Source organism: Brachyistius frenatus, unplaced genomic scaffold (assembly GCF_029030835.1).
Source record: "Brachyistius frenatus isolate BFR_SWC_R1_liver_20210118 unplaced genomic scaffold, ASM2903083v1 Contig_1, whole genome shotgun sequence".
NCBI classification, from domain to species: domain Eukaryota; kingdom Metazoa; phylum Chordata; class Actinopteri; family Embiotocidae; genus Brachyistius; species Brachyistius frenatus.
The window spans coordinates 6,827,756-6,850,457 of NW_027210600.1; the positions used below are offsets into that span (position 1 = coordinate 6,827,756).

General features: G+C 41.6%; 2 protein-coding genes across 4 annotated transcripts in view; both read left to right on the top strand.

The window, feature by feature from the left end:
* The first annotated feature begins 491 nt into the window (after positions 1–491).
* stard10 (StAR related lipid transfer domain containing 10) lies at positions 492–15,093 on the top strand. The gene is made up of 6 exons (XM_069719304.1): positions 492–1,280; positions 8,785–8,932; positions 9,080–9,183; positions 12,357–12,474; positions 13,010–13,062; positions 13,911–15,093. Exons 1-6 carry the CDS (start codon positions 1,122–1,124, stop codon positions 14,115–14,117), a joined length of 789 nt encoding a protein of 262 aa, XP_069575405.1. The 5' UTR covers positions 492–1,121; the 3' UTR covers positions 14,118–15,093.
* Positions 15,094–18,413: 3,320 nt separating this feature from the next.
* Positions 18,414–22,702, top strand: part of LOC138632066 (arf-GAP with Rho-GAP domain, ANK repeat and PH domain-containing protein 1) — a 49,889-nt gene continuing 45,600 nt past the window's right edge. For all 3 annotated transcript variants that reach the window (XM_069717466.1, XM_069717381.1, XM_069717546.1), the window contains exon 1: positions 18,414–18,533. The gene's annotated coding sequence lies outside the window, so the exon portion shown is untranslated. The remainder of the gene's footprint in view (positions 18,534–22,702) is intronic.

Here is a 22,702-nt window from a genome sequence, read left to right on the forward strand (position 1 = left end):
TTTTTTTTTTTATCCTTTAAACATTTGCTTTGTAGCCTGAAGGGAAAAAAAAAAAAAAAAAAAAAAAGCTAGCTCAGCATTAGCAACCTGTTGTTTAGTGAAAAATTGTGGCCTACAACACAAAGTTGCATAAAATGTTAGCTTTAAGTGTTTTTCACAACATGTTTTCAAATGAACACAATGCTAATTACTCTACTTATTGTGCAGAAACACTGATGTGTCGCCGTGTGTTTCTGATTAATGCTACTTGTTTTTTTTTTGTTGTTGTTTTTTTACAGTGTTTTTGTGTTGCAAATACCCTCATTGAAACACTACAAGCAGACACTAACCGCAGGACAGGGATGTGAGCTTTACGAGGAGCACCTAAAGGCAACACAGGGAGGCGCTTCCACTGTACGGGCCACTGCGTCGCCTGCCTATGCAGCTTGCTTTCTCCTCCTCTCCCCCACCACCACCTCCTCCTCCTCCTCTTCCTCTTCTTTCTCGCCGCATCTTCTCCACCACCTGCCAGCCACAGCAGCAACGCAGCGATGGAGAGCTTCTGCAAATTATTTTGAGCTCACAGAAGATCGAAGAGAGAAGGAGAAAGACACCCAAACAGAAAGACAGAAAAAGCTGGAGACACAGAGGCAGAAACGCAGAGTGACAAGCGGAAACACAGAAACATATGGTTTGTCTGAAGCGCGGCTGTTTCTGAGGACTGCTGAAGAAAGACAGAAACTTATTCAACCACCGAGATCAATTGAAAGCCGCATTTGTTTCGTCCATCTCGTTTTGTGTCACTTCTTTGCCTCGTTTTCGTGCGCTCTCACCTGTGCGCAGCAGCTGTGCCAGCACACCTCTGTTTCATTAGTTTGTGCAGGGTGGATTGCGGTTGTTGGACCTCCCTGAACGCGCGTACACACACGCACACGCACGCACACCGACCATCACAAGACGCGGTGCAGCCTACAAAAGCTTCTCGCAAGAGGGGAATTGAATTAGCCAAGTTGTTTCCACAGTAGAGGAAGGAACGATTGGTTGTAGCGCTCGGTTTCCCTTTGCTTCGCCGGTTCACCGTGACTTCACCGGGCTCGACAGGAGTCCCCGTCTCTCCTCTCACTTCCTCACGGTTACGAGCCATGTCTGGACCCACCGTGACCATCCCGGACGACCGGGCGTTCGCCAGCTTTAAGGCGCAGAGTCTGTGCGAAGAGGGCTGGAGTACGACCTACAGCAAGGGGGGCATCACGGTGTGGAGCCAGGGTCTGGAGGAGGGGAAGTCCGTCCACAAAATTAAGGTGAGACTACTTCATCAAACAGGTATGAAATGTAAGTTTTAATAATGGAATGCATTTCATTCATTACACGCTCAACTACAATGGATTTAATCGAGCATCTGTCATTTATGGGGATAATATAAAGTCGTGTGGTCATGAGAGAACAGCACAAATACGCAGGGGAGAAATAAAGCCCTGCTGTACAGAAGCCTATAATCCAGTTGGCAGAGAAGTGCTCTTTCTAAATTCCCATATGATTCAAACTGCTGACATGGTTTAGCTGCTGCGTTTTGCTGCATGGACCCATTGTAGTTGCAGAGGCTTCCCACTGAAACCAGATTTTAAACGACGAAGCATACTGTATGTTGTTCCTTTGTAAGCGCACACGAGTTAAAAAAAAAAAAAAAAAAAATGTCACTATGATGGTTACAGAGCTACTGTACATTTCAGTTCAGGGAACACATCCTGCTTTAGCTGTGGGTAATAGTGGTGATGTGAATTGATGCATCATGCACGCAGTAAGAAACCCTCTCTGTACTAAAAAGAAGTGAGCCCTGCAGGTAATCTCAGCAGGCAGGTTTGGCTCACTGGAGACACGTCAGCCTCTGCAAGTGAAACTATTTTCAAGTCTCTGTGTAAAAGTATTGAGTATAATATTTAAGACCTTGTAACCTTGTTGGCTGCGGTAGAATTAAATTTGCATACAGTTTGTCATCCATTTAACGCACAGGTAAGCCGCAAAAAAAGAGCACAAACTGAAATAGTGCAACAAACAACAGAACTGATTGTTCTCCAAAGAATAGTCAGTTACATGATAAGCCATGAATGAGCCAGTGTGAATTTAAGGATTGCATTTAGCGGTTACAGTGTCAAATCTGATGATGCCACTTTTCTCACATTAACTAACTCAACTGTCTTTGGGTTTGATGGTTTGACTATGTTGGCCTCTGCTAATTTTTGAAGGCCCTTTGAAGACCTGGAACTACATCAGGGAAAAACGGACATTATTAAACCAAGGTGCGGCAGCTGGAAAAAGGTTCCTGTTTAGTTGTTTTGGTAAGATAAAGTGACTGACAGGCATGTGAAAGTATGCAATAAATCAACTTTGTTATGTAGTTAAACAGCAGTCGTGGCAGTTCGCCTCAAGCGTGGATGTTTGTCTTGGGAGAGGATGTGGAGGCATTATGAGGACAGTGATGTGACTTTTTAGCCATGGAAAAGCTGCTGCGTAGCGGATCATCTAACACAGTAATATGTGACCACAGTGATTAACAATGGGTTGTTAGTGTTGTGACACTCACACAGAGTCCTCACGGCACACTCGTGGCAAAACATGATAAAATACGGAGAGATGCTTATAGAAATAGTTTGAATTTTTACACGGTAAAATACAGTGAAAGTTGAACTTGAATAAATGGTGGAAGCAATTGTAACCGTCAGTTCCCTCAAAATCATTCAAATTGATCAAGCACTTTTCCGGTGCACTCTACAGTCGACTCTCACAGCCTTAGATTTTGACTGAGAACCTGACTGACGGGTAATTTAGTGCCCAACTGTCTCAAAACCTCTCGCAGTGTCTTGTAGTTTTACTTGAAGACAGATGTGGCCTCACTGCATTTTGGGAAGGTTGCTTCAACTTTTCAGCCTTTACTTTGTTCACCGGTTTGAACAAAACTGATCTAAAAATCTGATTAATGTCAGTTGCTATGGGATACACCTTCCTCACATCTATAGAGATAGAAATTTAATTCTCCTTTGTGTACGTGTGTGTGAGGTTTCCTGCTGTGTATCCGGGTTTAAAGAGCGTGAGAGGGCCGCCAGGTGTTTACTTTGTTAAATAAAGTGGCGTGTGCGTGTGCATGTGTGTGTGTGTTTGTGTGCACAGAGGTGTTATCTTCATGTGCAGGGTCCACAGAAGCAGAGGACCCAGCCCCCTCCATCCATCCATCCATCCGTGTGTGTGTGTGTGTGTGTGTGTGTGTGTGTGTGTGTGTGTGTGTGTGTGTGTGTGTGTGTGTGTGTGTGTGTGTGTGTGTGTGTGTGTGTTGGTTGTGTAGTTCAGTGTACGGGCCAATCAAGAGTGTGTAAATCTGCCTGCTGTGTGCTTACTCCGGGTATGTCCCTGTGTATGCTGAAGGAGAGGTGTGTGCATCAGCAGGGATTAGTGTGTGTGTATGTGTGTGTGTGTGTGTGTGTGTGTGTGTGTGTGTGTGTGTGCGCGCACACACTAACCCTAACCCACAGAGGGAAGGGATCTGCTTATTCATGCTTTTTTATGCAGGACAGGTGTGCTTCCTTATGAAAGCTGCAGACTGCAAATAGTGAGAAGTTCATGCACAAACACACAGCACACATACACACACACATATTTGGAGTTTGGGTGGGGCTTCTATCTGTAACAGGTACTTAATCTTTATATGCAAATGTGACAGAAACAGGATTTGATTTTTGCATTGTACATTGTTATCTATCTCCTCATTTCTTTCTGTTAGAAAAATTACACAGAGGCTGGATTCAAAATCAAACACATCGGACATTTATTCTTGCAAGAAGGAGCAAATACATGTACACTCAAAGAAGGATGTCCAGCATTGCTCAGCGTCTCTCCTCCGTAGGGCAGCTTTTATACAGTGTGACAAACAGTTGACAGTCACCCCCACTCCCTCTGTACATCTGTTTTTGTAGATCACAGATAGTACTGAGTGACGTCGTAGGTCACAAGATAAAGACATATGGACGTCGTAAATTAGACCATGCTGTGCACAGATAGTACTGAGTGAGGGCGTAGGTCACAAGATGAAGGTACGGAGACATCGTGTCTGAGACCATGCTGTGCACAGATAAATGGGTCCTTCCTGAGACAATAGGAACATGTTGTGCAACAGATAGACAAACATTCGACAAGTATGATGAGTTCATTATTTTTCCATCACTTTCGGTCTCCCATTCTCAATCTCCCATTGTACATATGTGTACAAAAGAATGAAATTGACTACTGTTAAGAGTCAATATGGTAGTTGGTGAGTGGGTTTTAAGCTCATAGGTGGGCAATCAGACTTGCCACAGATACAGCTCTTCTATTTATAGACGGAATAAAAGCATGCATTTTTGCTGATGCGTGTCGAATGATTAACGAGAGACTTTTTTGGAGACTTAACCTCTCAGATTGTTTGCATTCCCCTCTTTCCCATAGCATTAAAATGTATATCCAAATGAGTGGAAGAGAGAACAGGCTGGCAATCATCATTATCATTAGTGGTCTAATTACCATCGGCCTCATTATCATTGTGATCATTGCCACTGCCATATTCATCAATAATGACTGTTGTATCGCAGTGTAATCACTCACGCGAACCATCATCATCCTCATGATATCATTTGTCAGAGCATGACACATTCCACTAACATACAATATGTGTGTGTTAATATGTAGGTGGTTTTGTATACGAGTTTGACCCTCAAACACACACACACACACACACACACACACACACACACACACACACACACACACACACACACACACACACACACACACACACACACACACAAAACAAACACTCCGGCGTGTGCCTTCTCCCACGCTGACACAGAGGGAAGCCCGGCTCTGAATCACACATGCACCCGCTGTATTTTTTTTTTTTTTCATAATTGTCTTCCACAATCATGTATCAGCCCGGAGGAGCAGATGATGGGAGGGAGGAAAAGAAGAACGTATCGGGGAGAGAACAAGAGTGGGTGAGATGGGGAATAAGGGACACAATGAAAAGTGGGTGGTGTGGGTTAGATGTGCAGGGGTCAGCGGTCACTGGGCACTGTGTGGGCAGAGGGCGCGGTGTGGACGAGAGGAAGCAGAGCACCACACGCACCTATTGTTTGTCTCTCGCCATCTCTGTTTTATCTTTCTGAACTCGACTTCACCCGCTTCCCTCCGTCCCCATCTTCAGGCTTCATCGGCCGAGTTTACTGAGTTAGTATGTAATAGAATTACACACACGTGTACTTACCGAGGTATATGTCTCCATTCTGCGCCCAACGTCTCCCTGCACCTCTCTTCTTTTGCCTTTTCATTTGTTTTTCCTTCTTCCTCCTACTCCTGTTTCAGGTTGCCTGTGGATACAACACATTCATTATTCGCTCTGGTCTTTGCTGATCCACAAGTCCTTTGCCAATCTGTCTACACACATACGCATGCATATAATACACACACACACACCACACACACACACACACACACACACACACACACACACACACACACACACAGATGTCAAATATGAGACCTTGCTGAAACTAGTGCACTGCTTGTGGTAGCATTTCTTTAGATATAGTACATTCAACATTTGCAGGGTCTGTATTTTCTTCAAAAGTAGGCTTTGGTGCAGTTATTGTACATTTTATTTTGAAAATCCCATCATACTATATTCTGTCCTCTGTGTGTGGTTTCTTTTTAATTCCATTATGTAGAGTTAGAAACCAGCCTGTAATTTTGTAAGAAGCATATAGTGTCTCCTTCACTGCACTGGCTATGGGCCTCAGTGTAATTTTGTAGGTTTTGTGCTGGTGTTGAAACACAGTTAAGGACCTTTTTGTGCCTTTCACTCAACACAGTTTGGTGCATGCTTCTGTCGTCTGTGTTCACACTTTGCAAGTGACTTCATATAGCCTGTCGTACGTGACTAGCTGTCTCCTGTCCCTCAAATCTGCTGAACTTTAATTTCTTATTGTCGATTGCTGCCCAAGTGACCTGTGTTACTAGTCTAACGGGACAATTTCAAATTTCTCTCTATATTAGTGTCAGTATTTGAAATCATATCTCAGTCGGTCTCCTGAAAAGAACCATACACGTGCTCCTTTGTTTCCTCGATAATGACGACATTAAACCAGCTAACACTGATGAGTCTGCACCACGTTCGCTTCAGTCTGTATTTTCCAGCTCTCTGCACTCAATCACTCTTCATTGTTCTCACGCTGGGTTCTTTCTGTGTTTGGGGATATTATTTCAATCTAACATTTTCAGTGTCTTTTGTTCCACAGCATGGCTCTTGTGTAGCCCTGTGAGACTGTGCCTGTGTCTAGGAACTATATACAGTAGCTAAAGTTGATTTAAAAAGCAGTGACTCGGTCAGTGGCAACAAGTGTGCAAAGCTTTACTGATACAGCGAACACACTGTCATAGTTGTACATGTATTGAATTACATTTATTTTTGGGTTGCAAACCAAAATAGGTCATTGAGAGTTATAATAATCTGTGGTCCCAGGACAATAACTTTACTTAATTTGGGTCTTTGCCAGAAATTCTTTTAGAAATGGAAACTTTTTGTGAGTACTGTCCTCCTCAATAGACTTCCAACTCCAAAGAAAACTACATAAAAAAAAGAAGCTTTTTATGATCCTAATGTTCAAAGTGATTGCTTGATAGTGACTTTTTTAAAGTGCTTAGTCAGTCAAACTTGACTGATTTTGGTAATCCCCTGACCTCTACTCTAGTGCTATTATTAGTCAAAAAACTAAGTGATTCACAGTAGCCTGTTTGTGTTTAGTACTCAGTAGCAAATTTTGCATGCTAACCTGCTGAACCAAGATGATAAAATACATTTTAGGCTGCACCTCTTTGGAAAACTGTTGTTGACATTTTTACCATTTTTCTGACAATTTTAAAGTCCAAACAGCTAATTGATTAATCTAGAAAATAATTGACAGATTAATCAATAATGTAGGTAATCGTTAGTCGCTGCCCTACGAGACAGCAGCATGTTGACATTGTGAGCATGTTAACATTTAGCCTAAATCAATGCTGTGCCTAAATACAGCTTCACAGTGCTTTTAACACAGCTGTCATGTTATCGTTTTACTCATTCATATGTGAGTATTTCTGTCAGTGATTATTAGTGAAGGATTTTATTGATCTATAGCTGAAGGAGCACTTCTTATGACAATATTTTAGGAGGCTTAGGCATATTTGTGCTGTTCATAAAAGTGAGCACATCATATTTCACTAGTTATTGATACCTCCCATTTCACCAGCTTTGCAGCCAAATGTAGATTGAAGCAGGTGATCATTTTCTTACATTGAACCGTCAGAGAGCAGGAGAAGGAAGAAGGAAGATGGGACAGATTGAGCTTTAAACCCAATGGAATGATTTGTAATGGGAGTTAAAATCGCGTCATTTGCTCTTTTCTTCTTTCCTCTCAGTCTCTCTCTGTCTATCACTTACTCCAAGTAAGTGCTTCTATGTCCCTTTTTGTACTTATCACTATCCTCTGTCTTTTCATGAATCTCCCCTCTCTTTCTCCTTGTTATTATAAAGACTAATTCCTCCTGGCAATTGTAACTGTAGTAACACCACTCCTCTAGGAAAGACCTCTCTTTACCTGAGGTGTAGTGCCATCTACTCCAAAACATCAGGCAGGAGTCCCCAAGGTTTCATTAACAAGCTGTGGCCCATCTACACAACAGTCTATGGTATGACTGTATGGACAATGATTTAAGTTAAGATTTCCTAAAGTAGATTTTAGGATCCAAAATTGGTACATTACATTTTGCACTTGTTTTATTGAATCTGGGTTGCACCAATTAATCATTCTCGTTTCTGCTTTGAAGACTTCACACACATGTTCTTTGTTCCAAACAGCAGGTGACTTGTGGCTTTAAAAAAAACCCCTCCCTGATACCTTTTTACTCTACACGTACAGTATGTGTGTGTCTGTCTGTCGAGACATGATTGTGTTGTTTTTCATTTAAGAGCTCAGGTCTAGTAATGACTCATCTATGGTCAGTGGCCTGTCTGTCCTAGTTCTCTCTCTGTCTCTCTCTAATTCTCTATCGCTCTCTCTCTCTCACTCACTCACACACATACACACACGCAAACGCACACACACACACACACACACACACACACACACACACACGCACACATATTCACCACTCACACTCAACACACATACTGTATCTTTTTCTCTTCTATGACACTGGCACTCCAACCATCTGATGTTTAATCATTTACACATCAGTTGCGTGTGTGTGTGTGTGTGTGTGTGTGTGTGTGTGTGTGTGTGTGTGTGTGTGTGTGTGTGTGTGTGTGTGTGTGTGTGTAGGTTTTTCAAACTGAGTATGTTAAGGATCCTTCAACACTCACTCAACATTCACACACATCCTCTTACTTTACTTCTGTTCGTATATCAGATTAAGTATGAATGTTGAACTGTTGTTTCATACTTAGCTTTCATTGCATGAATGAAGCCAAACTCTCTGTAGCTCCTCTTAACACTTGCACAGTACTGAACTCTGAATTTATGGGATGCAGTTTCGTTAACATCTAATGGATTTCCTGCTTCATATAGCTTGCATAAGATGCAGGCCTATGAAATGTGAAGTACTGCATGATTAACCAGCATGAGTTATGTAGGATGAATACACATTCAGTAAATGGGATTTAGTCTGTGATTGAGTTATATTAGTTCTGTGTACTTTTTCTTTATTGCCTAACAATGAGCACTGTTTCTGTGTGTCTCTCTCTCTTAGTGTCGCATGGTGTGTAAGGACGTGTCAGCTGATACGGTGTACGACGTTCTCCATGACATCGAATACAGAAAGAAATGGGACTCAAATGTCATTGAGACCTTCGATATCGGGAAACTTACGGTCAATGCAGATGTTGGCTACTACTCATGTATGTTGCATACTAACATGTAAACATATGCAGTGTACAATGTGTCTGCATTCATTTGTCAATTGTATGATTTGGGGTAGTGAAGGGAAGCAGAGACACGCTGTTCTATGGTGTTTTGTTCACCAGAGTTTTCTTGTTTGTTGAAAGGGAAGTGCCCGAAACCTTTAAGGAACCGCGATGTCATCACGCTTCGCTCCTGGCTGCCAATTGGAAAAGATTACATCATCATGAACTACTCTGTCAAACATTCTGTGAGTATACTGTACGCTCAAGCACACACACACACACACACACACACACACACACACACACACACACACACACACACACACACACACACACACACACACACACACACACACACACCACGTACACATGCCCAGCTACGGCCCTGCTCATTCACCCCTTAATAACCATATGTGTAATCAAAGGTGCACAGGAATGCTAATGCAGCATTGTGAAGTAAATGGCCCATTTTGAAATGAGTGAACATTGGGTGAGCAGAAATTAAGATTAGCCCGGTTTGGACATTGTGCTGTATGAAGAATCCTTACAAAGCTCTCTGTGTGTGTACTGGTCATTTAAGATTCTGCTCATCCAGAATCAGCTCATCCAGGAAGTGAAGATAGTCTGGCACCTTTCCAACGAGAGAGCACAATCATGCCTCCCCCCTTCGATGCTTTTACCTGAGGGAGACAGATGTACTGTGCCAGCACGCCTCTACTTTAAATGTGGTGTTGTTCATTTTATGGTTGAACATATTGCATTTTTAGTTTGACTTTCAGTTGTGCTTTTTAAGAACTTGAATAATTTGAATACCAAAGACCTGATAACATAAGTGATGTCCAGTTTGGCAAAAGGCCTGAAACCTTGGCTTTTAGTTTGGCTTTATTTCTGTGTTTGCTGTCCAGCTGGAAGAAGACGACAGGAACTATCTCATATAAAAGCTTGTACTCATCACCTGGCTACAACAACCAATTATTTCCAGTCTTGATTAAAATGTCAAATATCTGCTCGATTATTTGATTGTCTGGTTTATAAAATGTTTGAAAAAAGTAAATGCCTCTTCCAAACAACAACAACAACAACAACAAAGAAAAGCAGCAAATCCTCACCACTGAGAGGCCCAAACAAAGTAATGATTGGCATTTTTTCTAGAAAAAACAATTGCTGATTGATTTTCTAACAAACCAGCTAATCAATTAAACTGTTTCACTGTACCTCTCTTTGTTCTCCTGTGTGCCTTTTTTCTTCTCACGTCTTGTTTTCCTTTTCTTCTCTCGCTTTCTTTCTTTTTTTTATTTTCTCCAGTCTCGTTTTTCTCTCTTCTTCCCTCTCCATTTCTCTGTCTCAGTTTTTTGCTCACTAAACTAATATTGACAAAAGGATAATGCCTCTCATGTGACTGTTAGCTGTTGACTTCCACCTCTCCTTCCGCATTCCTGCATCAATTAGTGGTTACCAACACAATAGACTGTGTGTGTGCATGTATGTGTGTGTTCCACGTGTGTGTTAATGACTCCTAGTTCCTGTGTGTGCATGTGTGATTAGCTCTTGATAATCAGCAGAACTTGAGCGCTTGACTTGTGGAGTGCAGTTAAAAGGGACCCTTAGTGGAGCGGTGAGTTCATGTGCCCACCGCCAGGAGTCAGTCCACTTCTACTGCATCTTGTGGGACATTCATTATTCATCCTTCCCATGATTAGCAACTGTTTTTCAGTCATAAATTTGCAAACTTTTCAGCAGTAAGCATATGCGATCCACCTGCAATGTGTAGTAAATGTGGTTTGCTCCAATGCAAAAGGTGTCAATGGGCAGGTTGTCATAGAGTCCAGTTTTTACTTGCATGGGAGGCCTATATATTTATAGTACAGCAACAGCTAATGGCTTCTAATGACTACTCTAATAGTGGATCCATTGTGAACTTTCTTGGCCACAATGGTGGTGGGCTTCAGGAATAGCAGAGCCGGTCAGTCAGCCTGTGGGTTGGTTTGGTTTTGGCTAGCAACCTCCAGATAAATTTATATTGCATGGAGGAAATTTGGTTCAGATACCCATGTTGCCCAAAATATTACTAGGATCCTCGGACTTTTCATCACTCCCCATCATACTTTGGTTTATATTTGGCTATAAAATACCTGCAAAACTAATAATGTTCCCATTGGCATTTGCTGCACTTTGCGTAATCAATGGTAATTAGCAATGTTAGCATGGTAACATGATGAGATGATAAATATAGCAAAATTGCTTGTACAACTGCTATACATCATCATGTTAACATGCTGTTGTTAGGGTTTAGCTCAAAGCACCACTGTACAGCCTCACAGAGATGCTAACGTTGCTGTAAGCTCCACTCCTTGTTAGTTATTGTTATTCTAAATAAAAAGTGGCAATAAGTTATCAAAGCTGAAGGTGTCTTGAATTGCTTGTTTAAACCAACAGCTCAAAAAAAAACCGATGTAGGCTAAAGTAACTGTTAATACTAGTCAGGAGGTTTGTGATGTGGATGTTTGAAGACTATAGAGAAACACCTCAGTGGTGAGTAATGCTTTGAGTAGGCGCTTCTAAAAAACCATTAGCTCACAACATTATAATGCTGTATCTGATTTCCCAGAAATCCACAGATGGTTCACAAAAGCTGCCATTGTGCTGTCAGCAGAAATACCTACGATGTAACCATCTACCAGAGAAGTGCAGTCACCAAAAATACGAGTCAAATAGTGGTGAAAAGATAAAGTGGTTATCTCAAGTTCTCCTCTGATAACGGTTCTTAGCTGACTGCTGCTCTGTGTGCTTCTTGAGTGCTCTGCAGTGTGCCTGTCCCAATTAGAGCTGGCGAACCAGTACTGCACTTTATCATCATGAATAATACTCTTAGATATATATTCAAAGGGGCCAGCAGTGAAATTGTGGGCCGTAGCTGGCCTTTACTGCTGTGTTATTCACAGGGTAGCGTGGACTGGATTTGGATCAGAAATATGACTGTGAAGCAGAAAATCTGTTTGACTGGCAGCTTCAAAACAACACAGCAAAGAAAAACACAGTTGAGTGTCAACTAAAGCCATTAGATGGACTGTCTAAAAGGCCTGGTTTGTATCCATGGAGCTGATACCAGAAAATGATTTCTTAAAATCTCTGCTTATGGGTGCTTGTTGTGTGCGGTTTCCGCTCATTGATGTAGGTTTACTTTGGGTGGAGTGTGTAAAGGACATTTACGCTGGCACATAAAAACAATCATCCAGAGCATGTCAAAGTGAATGAAGAGTTTAGGGGGTTCCTTATCACATTCATTAATTCTTGTGTGTGTGTGTGTGTGTGTGTGTGTGTGTGTGTGTGTGTGTGTGTGTGTGTGTGTGTGTGTGTGTGTGTGTGTGTGTGTGTGTGTGTGTGTGTGTGTGTGTGTGTTTGTGTGTTGTCTCCACAGAGATACCCTCCTAAAAAGGACATGGTGCGTGCTGTTTCCATTCAAACTGGCTACATGATCCAGAGCCAGGGATCTAATCACTGTACCCTCACTTACATGGCCCAGGTAGACCCACGAGGTAACTATTACACATGCACGCACGCACGCACGCCAATTGAAACCCACCGCTACACTCACATAGGTGCTTAATGCGTGTTCAAAGGTCTTTGAATTATTCATTCCCCTGCCTTTATGTCAAAATGAGTCGCTATAGTAACCATATAAAGGACAGACTATTTGACTGTCTTACCTTGCTTTCTCACTCTGCCTCTCTTTCTCAATTCTCTCCCTTCTCTTTTTCTACTCGTTGATAATGGTCTCTAATTCTACCTGTAAATCACCTCTTCACTTTTGCTCTCTTGGATCTGAGTGCTGATTGTGTGAAAGTCTTGAATTACCTGTTGGTAATGTGTGCGTATGCGTGTGAGAGTCATCTGGGTGCAGTAAGTAGCAAGTTACTAAGCTTTACTTGCATGCTGCTGGACTGTCATGTAATCAAGCAAATCCCTCTTTTATGTCTTCCTCATCATCATCCTCCTCTCTTTCACTTTGATTATCTGTCAACCTCACACTTTTATCCGTTTTACTCTGTTCACACTTGTCTCTCGTTACAGGTTCATTACCCAAGTGGGTTGTCAACAAGTCTTCCCACTTCCTTGCTCCTCGCGTAAGTCGTGTGCACATTAACACGGATGCTGAGTTCGTTGTGTGTTTGTGCCTGTGTGAATCCACGGGCGCTGCGCATTAAGGTTACACAGTGCAGTGACTGTCACAATGAGAAATGTGTGCATGAATACCTTTCATGCATGTAAAAAGTACAGTCTCTTCTACACATTACAGATGCGTCCTGTTTACTGTGTTTGTTTGCCTGTGTGAGAGTGTGTGCGTGTTTGTTGAAATAGGGCAGAGATTCTCTAGAGAGCACCTCGGTATGGAGGAGTCCCTTGATGATCATGTCAGAAAATAGCAGCTCAGTGAGATACACAGATCCCACTGAAAGTAACCATGACTTTTATAAATACAGGATTCATTTTCTTCCAGGCATTTTAAAGAATTTTGTACCATTATGTCACAAGACATAAATACAGTGTGAGGGTACGTGATGATTTGGCTTTGACTTCAAATTTTCGATTCTTGTGGCGCTACTAAAAATCACCTCCCAGTATCTCCCTCCTGGCTTCTCTAACCATGTCCAATCTCCGTAGATGTCACCATCTCTCACACCTGTTCTTTGGCCTCCCTTTATCCTGTCCCTCATCCATCTTCATCGCTATTTTTCTAGAGTGCTATTCCAGGCTTCTGTATATGTATTTTCAGCCCAGTCTGCTTTATCTCATTACTGAGGGAGGGAAGATTGGCAAAGTTTTCAAGTGCAAAAAAAATTCACGCTATCACTGGCATCATTTCTTGTCTGATAGCAGTGTGTTTAGGATCAGTGCAGATCTATAAAAAAAACAAAAAACATAACGTGTGTTGTCTTCCTTATGTTGTTTATCTTTGCCTTATGTTTTCTAGGCAATGAAGAAGATCAACAAAGCCTGTTTGAAGTATTCAGAGTGGAAGCAAAGACATAACCCTGGCCTCAAGCCCTGGCTCTACCCGGAACAGACTACATTACCCAACATCCCATTCTCTGAGCTCAGCATCCAGCATGCGGAGAGCCTGGAGAATATTGATGAGAGCTGCTTGGCTGAGACCCATGAGAGAGAAGACAGCGACTAACACAAAAACACATCCGGGCACACACACAGTCATGTGTTCATACACACACACACACACACAAACAGTAATGCAGGGATACATGGATGCCTGATACGCATATATAATTACATGTATCTATATGTGACTCTTTTTGGAAGTATGTGTATGTGTGTATACATGCACATGCATACTGTACATGCAGGTGCATACGCAGGCATACGAACAGGCACATGTATGTTAGCATTCATGCACAAAGACAAACTCATACTTCCACAACTCGATGGCTTACTTGCATACATAATGTATGAACACATACATAGACAAACATGCACCATAGATACACTCACGGTTACACACCCACCCACTCACAAGGGGACCCAAGAAAATTTACTTTTACAAATTAAATATTAGAATAAAATAATATTTAGTGTAATCAGAAAATTGTCTGTAAATGTCATGTTTTCATGTCTGTTCCAGGAATATACAACTTTTCTAATTGGTCCCTATGCAGAGTATTATAGCAAAATATAGTTTTGGTAAGATTTATTGTTAAAATGTTTAGAGACTAATGTGACAGTGCACATTTGATTCAAAATATGATCAATTCATTTTTAGAATTAAACTGTCCTTATTTAGCTAGTTGTCTAAAATTTAAGTGCAACCCCTAATGGTACACATCTGAACACATTAATACTATACTAACGCACTCATGTATACATACTCAGTCTGTGTCTCTCTGCCTAGGTTGTCTTTCTGTCCCTCATTATGTGTCTCCATCACATTTTGTAAGCACATGATAAATATGCAGGTGTGCAGAAGGCAGCTGGAACCCCCAACCCAACCTGCATCCCTCTCTTTCTCTGTCTCACCTAAACACACAGAAACACGTCCAGATGTACATTAACACGTACTGTCTGCTCCTCTGTTTATGAGATGTATGAATGTATTTAGAGTTTAAAAATTAAATACAGATTCCTACAAAGGTTTTCAAATTTCACTGGTGATCTGAGTATTTATTTTCTGTATATGAGTTGATGTACATGTGCCACGGCCTCTGCTTGGCTTCATGTCTGATGCTGCCGGCAGGTTTGCACAGTTGTGTTCATGCTAAAATAGGTTTAAAGAATCACTGACCTGATTAACTGGTTGATCTGCTCTCATTCACACATTCTTTCTGTAACAGACACAAACACACACACCCATTGATTTTCAAACTGCAGTGCCATGATTAGAACAGGGAAACACCATGACATGCAGCCTATAGAGATAAACTGCTTTTACACACATGCAACTCCATGCGTCCATAGCATATAAGTCTGTGCACTGGCCTAGATCAGAATTCGGAATCCCCCAATCTGTTGGCATGGCAACTCCTCCATCGACTCAGCACCGAAGAAAGACAGCGTGATGAGAGCTTTTATGGCACAGAAGAAGTCACTTTTTGTAAGGTGCTCATTCTCCCCTATAGGATTAGACTGTGAGCATACTGTAAATGCACCACATGTACGGTGGCTGCAGTTTCGGGTTCCCTCTGGCGAACTAATTGAATTGACTTGTCTTGTGTGAAATCCACACTTAAAGGAAACAGAAACATAAACTTACAGCATGGCTAAAAACGGCATTAAACACATTGGCCACACAGCTGAGAAAATTAGTTAAAAGCCCATGAAGCTGTCGGTCTGTATCTGAAGCTGACTCAGTGGGAGGAACATAGTAACACACTGTAAGTCATGCACATGTTTTTTCGCATGTCTTCTTCGCTGTCTGTTCCCCTTTTTTTTTTTTACAACATCCGCCTCTGCATATGCACCACCTAATAAAGTATGAATGATGAAGGAAAGTGTATGTGAGAGATGCACAAAAGGCATGAGGTGTGTGCAGCTCTGGTGTTCCTCCTTCTCTCTACTTTTTGTTCTTTCCTACAGCTGTATTGATTGTTTATCCCTCTGCTCTTGTATATAACCATCCATCTATCCTCAGAGTCTTAATGAGGGCTCACGCCCAGCCATCATCATTTCGTGTGCGTGCTTGTGTGTGTGTCAGAGGAAAGGGCTGCATGCGCGCGACTGTGAACTGTGTCCCAGTGGCATCCCTGTATTGTCTTCCCTCCTCCACAGCAGGAGGAGACACATAAGCAGCATGTCGGCCAGCAACCCTGTGTGTGTGTGTGTGTGTGTGTTTCTGCATATGTGTCACACTGCCACCCCCACAGCAACCCGGCCCACCAGGGCTGATAGCCTGGTGATGACTCATCGCCACCCCACCTCCTCTTCATCTCTTCTCCCACTCCCTCTCCCACCATCTCTTGTATTCTCTCCCCTTACTCTGTTCCTCAAATTCTCCTCCTCTCTGCCCTTGTTTCTTTAGATCCTCCTCTTCATCGTCTCATCCATCCTTTCGTCCTCTCCTCATGCAGACCGCTCCTTTGATCCCCTTCTGTGCATTACTTTTTCACACCTTTTCCTGTCCAACTTTCACCGTCTCTTCTCTTCCTATGCCACTTCTTTAATCTCAGTCATTTGTTCTCCCTCATTCATTCCCATCCTGTCCCATTTTGTCTCCTCTACACTCTCAAACTCGTTCATTAATTGCTGCTCCCTCTATTCCATCTTCAACTTCAACTTCCTCTACCTATTTTCTCCTCTCCTTTATTCTTCCATTTTCCAGCCTATTTCTCTCAAACTAATCTTTTTGGTCCATTCTGCCTACTGTATCTTTACCCCAGGTCCTAAGTGAAATGAGAAACATACTGCCAAGTCACTGACTTGTCATAGAGTCAGTGTGTTGCTCACGCAGGGCCCTCGACTATGACGTGAGGGAACCAAACACTTAATCAAATTAGTGACTCAGATACAGAGGCCATAATAACAAGCATTGTCCTTTCAGCATCAAACCATCATGACCATTACAGCTTTGGTGGATCACGGTGAAATGTGACCTTTGTCAGCCAGGTAAACTCACAAGTGGGATACCGTTAAAGTGATTTATGTGTGGAGTCTTTGGGGACATCAGGAAGTTAATGCTTCCAATTTGTTCTACCTTATGACTTTTATAGCACACCTGCATGCCTTTTTCTAAAGCTTCTGTCATCTTACTGACTCTTTTCACTGTGGCTGAAATGCAATCAAAGGAATCCTCTTTAAAAATGTAAGGTTCATTGAGATGCAACATTCTCTTTTTACTGTTTCTCTTTATCATTTTGTATTTGTTTTTTTCGAACTTGATGAATTTTGAAAACCATCTACAAGCTAATGAGTGGTTGCCCTCTTCTGGTTCCTATGGGACCTTACAACTAAAAAAAAAAATCATAGCAGCCTGTCTGATTCCATTTATGCCACATCACCGCCATCTCAGGAATAATGGCTGTTCAAAAATATTTCTTGGTCACAGTAAATCATTTTTAAGACTATACCTAATCATACCACATGGTGGGCTCATTGACAGAACAGGAACCAATAACAGAAATATAAAATTGTTGGCTTCTTCTCATTTGACTGCAGTAATTGGAGTTAGGTGTAATGATACATAATTATTGAGTGAGACATATAAGTAATTAAACCTCCAAAATCCAGTTAAAATTTTTCTTGTGTTTATTTCTTTCTGTATTTTTAAAATTTTGGGGAAATTATCTTTTCAAAGAAATTATAAATATACTGTTGTCTAACCTTACTTAAAGTAGCTACTACTTGAAGCCTACTTTATTTGAGTATTTCCACTTGATGCTTCTTTATATTTCCACTAAACTACACATCGCAGGGCAATAGGCTATTGTTGTTTTTAACTACACTATATTTTTTTCGGACTTGAGTAGCAACTTTTAATAGGCCTATAACATAGCTTATATAAAATATGTAAACAGTAATATATATATAGAATGTTGCACGTAGATTAGTCTGTTCAACAGTATCACAGTTTTGCATACTTTTGATGCTTAGGCACATTTTACTTAACTAAAATGTACTTGTAATTGAGCATTTTGTCGTTGTTATTGCTAGACCTTGGTCTAAGTGGGGTAATATCTGGTTAAAGGGGATTTGCATCAGAACAGACTGGGCTGTCCAGTGTTTCTCAGTGGTCAGTCACATGATTGGTCTTACGGAGGTTTTTGCATTTTTTTTTTTTTTCTGCATCAAGTTATCTACAGTTAGTAAGACAAACACCAGAAAAAAACCCAAGTTGCGAGCCTTTCAAATAAAAGGTGAATAGTTTAAAGTCGCGGGTGTGTATTTATTTTGAAAGGTCACGCCGGAAACCGCTTTACGTCCTCCGCTGCAGCTTCTCACTGGATCCTCGAGAGTCATCGCTATTGCTGCGTTTCAACCGTGAGAAAAATGCTATCCGCTGTTTGGCGTTGCAGTCGCGGTCGCTAATTTCACTTCGACGCCAAAAACGTCAGTGTGTCTCAGCGAGGCGGACACCTAGCGGAGCTGCGTAAGGGTAAGTTTGTGACAACAGTTCAAAAACTTTAGTTGTTTTTTTTGTTTTGTTTTTTCCCCGAGAGAAACTTTTTTTTTTTTCCAAACAGCGGGCAAGAATAGAAACGCAAACTTAACCGGATAAATCCACCGGGGGGGGGTGTCAGCTGAAAACGTGTCCATTCAGTGTCCGTGCGCTGACCGTCGGCTTGACCCGCGGCGGCGAATACAACATTAGCGGAGCTACACGCGCGCTCGGTGGGCCAACAAATACTCACCGGTCCGCAAAATACACGTCATTACGGTGAATACACGCGCGTCTACTTCTGTTTTCAGCAGCGCGGCGGTAATAAAGAGGATGACATAATTCTTCACCTGTAATGTCACCTGGTGGGGCTGGGTTTTTTTTGTTTTTTTTTTTTCCTTCTTCTCAGCGGTCTCAGGCTGCTCTGTTCATCCCCCTGACGGGACTGTTGATCCCCGGCGGAATTCATTACGTCTAATCTGGTGTCGTGGATGGCTTGACTTAAGTAGTTAAAACCAAACTAATCGATCGGGTGATTGGTCCCCGGCTGTCAGGAGAGAGAGCCTCTCGTCGTTCCTGAACTGTATATTGCAGCAGGTGGACTGGTTGACAGGTGGTCATCAAGGGGTCCAGCATTTTTAAACCTAGTAGAGATCTGCTATACCGCCACACCAGACCACCCACACCCTCGTAGCTGGTGCCTGAAGATTTCTACATCGGCTTATTTCTGCTTTTTTTTTTTTTTTTTGTACACCAGGACGCGGCTCACGTATTTGTGCAATGTTTTGCGTTCCTACACTGCGGCAATACGGTGTGAGCAATATGTGAAACTGTATGCTTCATTTCAGATAAGTTGTTAAGATCAGTGTGTCTGTGTTTTTTCTGTTTCTTTGACGTTTCCTTTTTAAATAAAAAAAACAAAACAATAATAAAAAAAAACAGCCTGTCTGATGTGTAGCCAAAGAGGAAGTCTTTGCACGTGGGTTAATAGTCTGAAAATGGACCACATTTTGCATGACTGGTTTGTTCAATGGGCTTTCCATTTTGCAAAAGGTTCAGTGTTTCACCGATCCATGAAAATGAAGTCCCCTGCTGTTGTGGTTGAATCAATATAATTCTTCTGCATAAGTCACAATATGAAACATGTTTTAGTAAAGTTAATGCAACTTTTATGGTTTTATCACTACCATAAATTGGAGAGCTTTAGTACGGGACAAGCTAAGTGCCAATAATATCCTGCTCCAAAAGGGCAACACAAAAGTGACCTACTAAATCTTTATTTTGGCAGACTGGCAGAAGTGACCATCAAATATGTCATGGCCCTACTGACCTTTTTCCCCCCCTCCTGCATTAAACTACAAACTGGTAGTGAGTAAGCCTGTGAATGTTTGCTTTTTTTTTGTACACAGAGAGCCACATAATGTGGTGCTACAGGATGCTGTTTATCAAGGCACAGATATAAGTATCACTCTCAACCCCTTAACTCAAGATTTCTTAGTCTGTCACTATAAAAATCTTGATTTAGATGGATTGTACTTCTACCAAGGTTGTTGGCTCTGAATTATTTATTGGTCAAAGACATCATGTTGCAGCTGAAAGATTTGTTAATCTCTATCTCTTGTGTCTACCACCTCTCTCTCTCTCTCTCTCTCTCTCTCTCTCTCTCTCTCTCTCTCTCTCTCTCTCTCTCTCTCTCTCTCTCTCTGGCTGGCTGTCTCATACACTCACATGATTACTTGCTGCTGAATCACTCTGTAATGAGGTGAGAGGTGGCATTTTTGGTTGTGCAGAGGATGAATAGAGCTGTCTGACAGACTAAATGACAAGCCAGGTTGTAAAAGAAGTGAAAACTGGAAGCCCGCGATTGAGGCGGTATCCCGAGATGATCATTTCGGCTTCAGGATTGGGCTTTTTCACAAGGGAAAGGGAGGAACACACTATTTTGTGATGAGTTTGTGCATTTTCTGAAAGAGAGATTAGTTTGACATGCAGGAACATTTTTTTTTTTTTTTAATTATATCTATGGTTCTCCTTAACCTTTCCCAACTGAGTGCAAGTGCATGTGTTTTATTGTTGTGAGATACACTTAGCTAAAACTAATCCAACAGTCCCGCAATGAAGATGTTCCTCGGAATATCAAGATGAAGATCGATCTCAGTTTTTGTTCAAACAGTTTTAGAGAAGTGTTTATTCAACTGTGATGTCATTCTGGAAGATGTAACATCGCCTGGAGTGTTCAAAATGTTTCTTTTGTAACTTTGTGTTGGGCACTGATGCACGTTGAGTAATATCAACTGATAACCACCATGAGAGGAAATCATGATCTGGAGGAATTTCTAAGCATTGAAGTCAAAACATGTCTTTTTAAAAAAAAATTTTTTTTTATTGGACTCTTCGGTTAAATGGGGTCTGTAGGTTGGGATGAGTCGCCATGGGAAACATCTTTTTTGTGAAATGTTGCACCCGGAACAGTTAGCGATAAGCGTGTGTGTGTGTACACAAGGTTGTTCACTAGAGTTACATTGTTCGGATGCATTGCTGTACTGGCAGGACTGAGTCACTATTCAGTTCTAATTGAAAGTGGGCTGAAAGCAGCACTGTTATGGTCTGGTCGTGGCTATATGAGTCATGTCCTATATGTGTGTGTGTGTGTGTGTGTGTGTGTGTTTTTCAGCGATCCTTGTAAGGAAAACATCTTGATTAACAATCTGGGGTGAAAAGAAAAGTTTTGAAAATACCAATTTCAGAAATCTGTCGTATCGAGCGGCGGCAGAGCGAACAACTTCACTGTGTGTTATTCGGCCAGTCAAGTCGGCATGTAGGTGGTGAGCGTTGTGAAGAAATTCTTTGACCAGGAGCATTACTCTAAAATTTATGGTAATTTGATTCGTGTTCACGGGACGTGGTTGATGCAATAGGTTTTTTGAGGCAGATATCCGTGTTGAGACAAGGGAGTCGTATTGCCTGTGCTGCTTTTATTTTGTTATCGTTTAATTATCCGCAGACGGAGGTCACAGAGCGAAGGCACTTTGGGCAGTGTTGAGCCAGTCCGAGTTTCGTACGTCACAATGCAGAGCTGTGTGGTGTAATGGGCTGTTCCCTCCAGTTGTTAAAATGGCTGCAGTGCAGCTTTAGAGGTTCTGTTGAAATGTTGGCAACTACGTGCTGAGGTTGCCACTGCACAAAGTGACGTAACAATTAAACCCATTTCTATACTGGAAGTTTGGCACGGATGGTACAGATCATTCATAATTAATTCATACAATTAATATTGTACTGTTAGCAATTGGTCTCGCAGGGCTTTCTCTCTCCCGAGTTCTACGCTGGTATATTTTTTTTTAAAGAAGAGTTAAGGAATTCTTCACATTTGTATAGTCTGTTAGTATTTGTTTCATATCATGATGGCAGGTGATAAAAAAAAAAAAAAACATCCTTTCGGCGCGTTCAAGGAAATTGGAAGTTCATTTCTCAAGGTAACACGGTAGAGTGGTGGACGAGTGATCTGTTAAACATCAGTCGTAAAGACAAGCTCAGGATATATCACATACACCAGTGGCGATAATCAATCATACTGTAAAGCACGTGTGTCACATATTAAAACATTAGTCTAATTAATGCTGAACAAGGTTTTGATTTGAAAAGGGTGTTGTTTTAAAACAGTGCATTATCCAGGATATTAGCACGGCGTATACAATTATATTCTATTTTGACCGACGGGTACAGTGTCACATCTGCAGGAATATGCAAAAAAAACAAAAAACTTCTGCTATGATTATATGCGTCTCTAATTAGTATACAAATTACAACAAGACAGCAATGCAGTGTGCTGAGTGTGTTTGTAATACACTGTATCGGATATCCTTGGTATTATTACTTGTCTGTTTAACTCGGCGCCCTCCTATTCTGAAGGCTTCACACTGCTATCATTTAATTTCTGTTTTGCATCACAGTATAATATCCCGTCTAAGAAATCAGTACTAATTAGATAGTGGTAGAGTGAAGGGGCTGCATGAAAATCAAAAATGCAGCTGACATCTTAGGACATAAAATCTATCCAAATATCCATCCAAAGAAATGAAAAATGAAAACTAAGGCAATGTTCTCTGTTTCTTTCTCTCTTTTTGGGGGGGGTACTTTTGCTTTTATTAGACAGGAGCAGTAGAGAC